This window comes from Mandrillus leucophaeus, unplaced genomic scaffold, assembly GCF_000951045.1.
Source record: "Mandrillus leucophaeus isolate KB7577 unplaced genomic scaffold, Mleu.le_1.0 Scaffold847, whole genome shotgun sequence".
NCBI lineage: Eukaryota > Metazoa > Chordata > Mammalia > Primates > Cercopithecidae > Mandrillus > Mandrillus leucophaeus.
This window is the reverse complement of record NW_012109219.1, coordinates 133816-140623: the sequence shown is the minus strand read 5'-3', so window position 1 is coordinate 140623 and position 6808 is coordinate 133816. Positions and strand designations below refer to the sequence as shown.

The 6808-nt window shown below is 38.6% G+C and overlaps 1 protein-coding gene and 1 pseudogene across 1 annotated transcript in view; both read left to right on the top strand.

Moving 5' to 3' along the window:
* The window catches only part of LOC105530828, a 13850-nt pseudogene extending 13604 nt beyond the window's left edge, over positions 1 to 246 (top strand).
* NAA35 (N(alpha)-acetyltransferase 35, NatC auxiliary subunit) overlaps positions 2 to 6808 on the top strand; it is a 105112-nt gene continuing 98305 nt past the window's right edge. Inside the window, exons 1-2 of the mRNA XM_011968514.1 lie at positions 2 to 242; positions 528 to 656. Of these exons, the coding sequence (XP_011823904.1) occupies positions 533 to 656 (124 nt within the window). The 5' untranslated portion in view covers positions 2 to 242; positions 528 to 532. The remainder of the gene's footprint in view (positions 243 to 527; positions 657 to 6808) is intronic.

The window sequence follows — 6808 nt, the reverse complement described above, 5'->3', positions numbered from 1 at the left end:
TGGGACCCTGCGGTGCGTGCCGGCTCCTCATTCCTCCCGGCAAGGTTCTGCCTGGGTCCGGGCCGGCCCTGGCCCGGGAAAGGTCCCAGCGAGCTCTGGCCAGGTGAAGGGCTGCCTTGATTGACTTCGGTAGTTGCCGCGTGGGGTCCTGGGCTGCGAGAGGGGACCCTGAATAGTGCTTTGGTCATTTGTGGCTATTATTGAAAGTTGGAAGCTCTGGAGTTGTTCTATTCGGGCCAGTGGTGAGATGGTTTGTAATTTTTCTTCTTAAACGGTAGGAAGGCAAAGTATTTATGGGCCCTGGTAGGTGGTGGGCTAATAGTAAATAAGCAGCAGGATTGTTAATTGACGTGAGATTTGATTGCATTAAGATGATTCTTTGCAGTACTGTCCTTAGACTCAGAAGAGTTCTAAGCTTTAAAGAGTTTAGTAAGACTTCATCCCATACTTAAACAAACACACATTTCTGCAAATACTCTTGCCCAGAAAGCTACATCCTCTCTCTTACATCAGTATTAATTTTACAGGCATAATGGTTATGAAAGCTTCTGTAGATGATGATGATTCAGGATGGGAGCTCAGTATGCCAGAAAAAATGGAAAAAAGCAATACAAACTGGGTGGACATTACCCAAGATTTTGAAGAAGCTTGTCGAGGTGAGTCTGATTTTTGGATTAGCAGTTCAACATCTGAGAGGGGTAGAATGACTGTTGTGCTTTCTAAACTTACCTCATTCGATGAAATCAACAGGTGAGTGTGGTTTGTTGAGTTTGTTAGCCACACTTACTCTGTATCCTCTAATTTTAACTTTAAAGCAAGCATATATTTGATATAGCATTAAATACAGATGTTAAGAAAGTTTTTTAAAATTGATTTTTTCTTACTTTAACAGGTTAGAGAGCAGTAATTTCTTAACTGTGGAAAACACTTTGTTAATCTAAAAGATGGTAGTATTTTTGTATGTTTGAGGTTTCAGAATGATCAGATCACATCATTCCTTGCTTAAGATCATCCAGTGGCTTCCTGTTGCAGGTAGAATAAAATCCAAACTCCTTCCCTATGGGTCTATAAAATCTGGTCCCTGTCTACCACTCAGGTTTCATTTATGTGCCACTGCCTCTGCCAGACTTATTACATTGCAGTCACAGGTCTTTCTTATCTCTTCGTGATGCACACCGAAGTGGTTCTCCCAGGTGTTTGCATTTTTTGTTTTTTCTCTTTTAAATTACTTTGCCCCTAGCTTTCACACAATTCTTCTTAAGTGTTACCTCCCTGGTGAGGACCTCAGAACAACCCCTCCTTCTCTCCTCTGCAATTCCACCTCAGTTGAATCACTTTTTATTTTCCTCATACAGCTTATCTTTTTCAGAAGCCATAATTTTCCATTATTTCTTGTTTATTTTCAATCTCACTCACTGGAATATAAGCTCTGTAACCCTAGTACGCAGAACAGTTCCTGGCACATAGTAAATTCAATAAACAGGAATAAATGGGGAAATGAACATGCTTGTTGGTTGAGGAGAAAGAGTCTAGGGAGAGACTGAAGAGAAAGGAACAAATACTGGAGTGAGAGCTTGAACGTTAAAGAGAGGATGAGATCAAGGAGATGGTAGAGAAATTGGGGAAAAGCATAGGGATACATTGAGACAGGAAGGACTGAAGTTAGGATGAAGATAAAAGTATATTTCTAAGTGACAGAGGAGGACTGATGACGGAATTCACACCTGATGGCTGGCTCGTATTGTCTCAAGCAGCTTAGGTCTTTTGATGATAGTTGGGGTGTGTTTGGATAGTGCTCTGAAGAGGAGGAGTAAAGACTTGGGGCAGCTGCAGGTGGAAAGGGAGCCAGCTATGTATAAGCAAAATGGTAAATCATGTGCCATCCTTTGTTTTGAGATCACTTTTTATAGCCTCAGTGAGACAGTGGAAAGAACATAAGACTGGGGGTTGAGTGACTGCCCATATATGTCTATCTAAGGAAGAGACAAAGCAGTGTCAAGTTACAGTGTAGTTTTTGTGCTCAGAGATCTTAGACTATTAAGTGGATTATATCTGTCATCTTGCACTGATTTTAAGTAATCTCTATTAGGGGGCTGTAATTATTAACCTAAATAGGGAAGGTTTTTGAAGGACATGTGGCTTGGATTGGGCCTTAAGGAGAGAGAGTTTTTACGAGGGGAGGTGACAGAGTTATTCTAGACTGAGATGAACTATATGAGTCAGAGTTCAGTGAGGATTTTATGTTAGGGGAATAATAAGTAATTTTGCTTGGCCACAAAACAGTTTTCAATGCTGGGAATTATAGAGGGTCTTTAGTGCCATTGATGTTTTCTGTTTGTTTTTGTATTTTTAGTTTGAGCTAGTTTTATAGGCAGTAGGAGTTTTTTAATGGATTTGAGCATAAGATTGAAATTTTATTCGCCTTGATCAGTACAGTGGCTTGGACGGAGTAGTTTCTCAGTAAGTAATGAGTAAGCTTTATAGTCAGATATGGGCTGGAGTCCTAACTCTGTCACTTACTAGTTTAGTTTCCTTGGAGTTTACTTAATCTGAATCTTAGTTTTCTACTCTGGAAAACAGAACTTCTTTAGAGAATTTTGGGGATTAAATGAGACAGTGGATATAAAGTACTGGATCTGTAGTAGCATTCAGTGATGGTAACTGTTGTTACTCAAGGTATTTAATTTAGAGTTGAAAGCATGTAAAGTTTCTCTACTAGCATAATTTATGATGGATTAGGATGAAAAGAGTCTATAACCTTAGACAAGGTTTGCACTCAACCCAGATTAGGGCATTAAGGCCTTGGACTAGGCCTTGACAGAATGGAGAAGGGTAACATATGAGAATGAATAAGTTCATGTTGCTGGAGAGGTGAAAGAAACATGAGAGATGATGTGTTCCTTAAACTTTTGGTGACTGCAGAGGAGAGTGAGCATGTACACTGCTTCTCAACCTCTCCTTCTCAGATCTTATGGGTAGAGTTCAAAGTGTCTTAATTCGTAGATACAAGATATCTTTATAATTTCCTGTTTTATCTTAGAAATTCATGGAAGAGTTTGCATTTTACAACATGTTTGTTGTTTGAGGGGAACACTTACATTTCATTTATGTTAACGGTCTTTTGCTTCCTACATCATCACATTAATTTGCTGTTAGGCAGCTGTGCAAATTTTTATCCTGTGTCTTTGAATCCCGTGGGACATGATGTTCACCAGGGTTGTTGCATACCACAGTTTGAAAACCACAGGTCTGCAGAATTTAGTCTCAATGAAATACAACTATAGAGGTCCTCTTAATTTTAGTCTTGCAGCTTGCTTTCGTATATACATTCTCTACTTGTTTTTGATTGTAAGAAAAATTGAACCCAAGAAAGCAGTTTAGAATACTGGTGGGAGAGATGTTTTGGCTTGCCTTTGAGTTATATCATAAATTAGCCTTATTTCTTTGTGAAGGAACCTTGAGTGGGAGATAAAGTTTAATCCATGCTTCACTGTGGATAGAGAGGGGGTGGCATGCCATTTTGTGGACAACATCATACCATCCTATTAACTCTTCCATAATTAGCTCTTGCACTGTGTGGAGTGGCACAGATGTGAGGTATCCTTCTTGGAACTAAAAAAAATTGATGTAGAATTAATCTTCATATATAGATTTAGGACTAAAGACTGTTGGCAGTTCTTGAGCCTGTGGTATTTATTTTCCCTTCTTGGAATAATCAGATTTGTAGTCTTGATTATGGTTTAGACTTCTGTTCTAGTGACTTTCTAAAAACTAAATTTGAACCAGATATGGTTACATTCTTTCTTTTAACTTGCAGTAATCTCTCCCCTTTGGTGACAATGTAATGGCATTTGGCTAGACTCTGGTGATTTTTTTAGTACCACAAAATAGTCTGCATACTGATGAAGAAGTTGTTTTTAATGCACATTTGTACTTATTTTTTTAGTGGCTCTTTAAAGTCCTGAATCAAATACAAACTTTTAACTTTTATGATTTATTTTATGTCCTACTAGGCAGGTGGCACACATTCCCTATAACTACTCTTGAGGCTCTTATTTTTTTCTTTTCTAAATTATTTGTAATTTAGTCATTATTGTTGTTTTGCCTGATAGGAAATATGTGATTATTTTAAGTAACACTTCTAGGCTTTTAAAAAAAAAAATTATAAATTAATTTTTTTTTTCTTTTTAGAGTTAGGGTTTTGCTTTGTCACCCAGGCTGAAGTGCATAGAATGCCATGATCATTCCTCACTATAGCCTTGACTATAGGCTGGGTTCAAGCAGTCCTCTCATCTCAGCCTTCTGAGTAGCTGAGACTATAGGTACGTGCTATGCCTGGCTTATTTTGTTTTTTTTGTAGAGACATTATGTTACGTAGGCTGGTCTCAAACTCCTGGCCTTAAGGGATCCTCTCACCTCAGCTTCCCAAAGTGTGGGGATTATAAGTGTGAACCACTGTGTCCAGCTTCTAGGCTTTCCTTCTCTAGGAAACCTTGCCTAATTTAAACTGTCTCATTTTTCTACCTATTCCATTTGGTTTTTCTTATTTAGATGCTTTCTCAATTATAAACCCACAACTTGGAAATTTCACTTAAACATAAATGATCATATGACATACACTCCTCCTGCTGCTGCCCACCAGATTCCCTTCTCCACACTATGGATAGCAACATTCTCTTCTAGGATGATGGCGCCAGTGGTATCTGGAGTCCAGAAGTAATGCAAAATCTGCCGTGCTGACTTCCATTCTTTTTATGTTTTAGTCTAGGAGGATATGGGCCCAATCTCTCCTTCCGTTTTCTCTCTTTGATGGCTTAGTTTAAGCTTGTCCAACCCACTGCTCAAGGGCTGCATGTGGCCCAGGATGACTTTGAATGTGGCCCAACACAAATTCGTAAACTTTCTTAAAACATTATGAGAATTTTTTTGCGTTTTTTTATTTTTTTTTATTTTTTTTAAAGCTCATCACCTATCGTTAGTGTATTTTATGTGTAGCCTAAGACAATTATTCTTTCAGTGTGGCCCACGGAAGCCACAAGATTGGCATGCCTGGCTTTGTTCATTCCTCTGTAGTCAGTTTTTATTACCAGCACCATTGGTTAAGGCCTTCCATATCCATTCATCTTCTGCAGTTCTTGTTTAGTACTTGAGGAAAATTCCTTTTACACTTTCTCTTGCCTCTTGTAAAACCTGGGATGCTTAAGCTTCTTGTTGCTCTTCCTTTCTTTTCTGTCTTCTCTCACCAAGAACATTTGTAGGTGCTCAATACATATATTTGTTTGAAGAATGAATGAATATTGTAAGGCCTTGTTTCTTCATACTGGAGAATATTTGGATCTGGGACTACAGAAGTTTGAGAACCACTGCAGTGCATAAAATGCTGTCATTTTGGGGGATTGCCTATAACCAGCATAATCATGAACCACAAGCATGGACACTGAAATTATGTTGATACTTGATTATAGTGTTATTATCTAGGTGATCTGGAATATTCTGTGATTTTTTTTTTTCTAAGATTATCATTGAACTGATTACATCACTCTTAAACATTATGGAAAAAATACAAATTCTTTGTGAAACTTTCAGTGACGTCTTTTTTGCCCCCCACACTCCCATACATGTGGGGTGAGAGTCATTGTTCTAGGAATTTACTGTTTGTTAGCACTTGATTCTAAGAGGAAAAGGATGGATGGATGGAAATTGTCGTGGCAAAAGATCTAGGCAACCTGTAAAATTGCTTTCCTTGTTCTGTGCCATCCAGACTGTTATCAGAGGTGGGGCATGGGCAAGATGGCCAGCACTGGCATTTATGGATCACTTTAGATTAGTGGTTCTCAACTGGGGGTGATTTTTCATCTCAGTGGACTTTAATGTCTTGAGACATTTTTGATTGTCACAGTGTATATGAGGTGGTGCTACTGGCATCTAACAAGTACATGCCAGGTATACTGTTCATTCAATTCAACACACAGGGCAGCCCCCACAAACAAATAATTACCCTCCTCAAAATATCAATAATGCTGCAAGTTCACCGCATTTAGATATCAAGTTCACTGCATTTAGATTACTTTCAAGAAGGTTCAGCTGTCACTTAACCTCTCAAACCCTGAATTCTTCAGGAAAGGAACATATGGATACTGGACTTAACATCCTTAGCAACTAGCATTGACATAGAGCAGGCCGTGTGAGTGGGCCCTTTGATGCAGTTTGAGGGCTCTTCTGCAGGGTTAAATGCTCTTACCAGATTTTCCCTTCATCACGTGTAGTGTATCTTGCTTCATCTTAGGAGCTTTAGTTAATAAAAAAGGAGTCCCTAGAAGATACCACGTTCCACCTTTTAGCTGATTCTTTCGATATTTATCTTGCTGGTTTTGGGCAGCATGCTTTTATACTACTTTTTGATTTCCTTCATTCCCAGTTTAGCCTGTATCTATGGACTTAACCCCCTATAGTTATAGGTAGCTACGCTGTGGATATGCAAATATTATTCATAGCTGAGCCAAGCAGTAAAACTATTACTACTTTTTCTTTCCTGCATACATCTTCTGTTTTACACAAAAATTTTTACCCAAAAATTGGTGTACTTATCATTAATTCTACTTCAGACTCTTTACCAGTTGTCTAAATCTCCATAAGACATTCAGACTGATTGGATAGCCTGGTGGTGTCATCTCCTTATAGATCTTTCTTCTTGGTCCTCTTAACTGCAATCTAGGTTTATTGCCTTTTGTACCTAGTATGTAACTTCATTCTGAGATCTTCTTTTCTTCATCAGCCTGGGGTGTCTTTTCTCTCTTGTTATAACTGG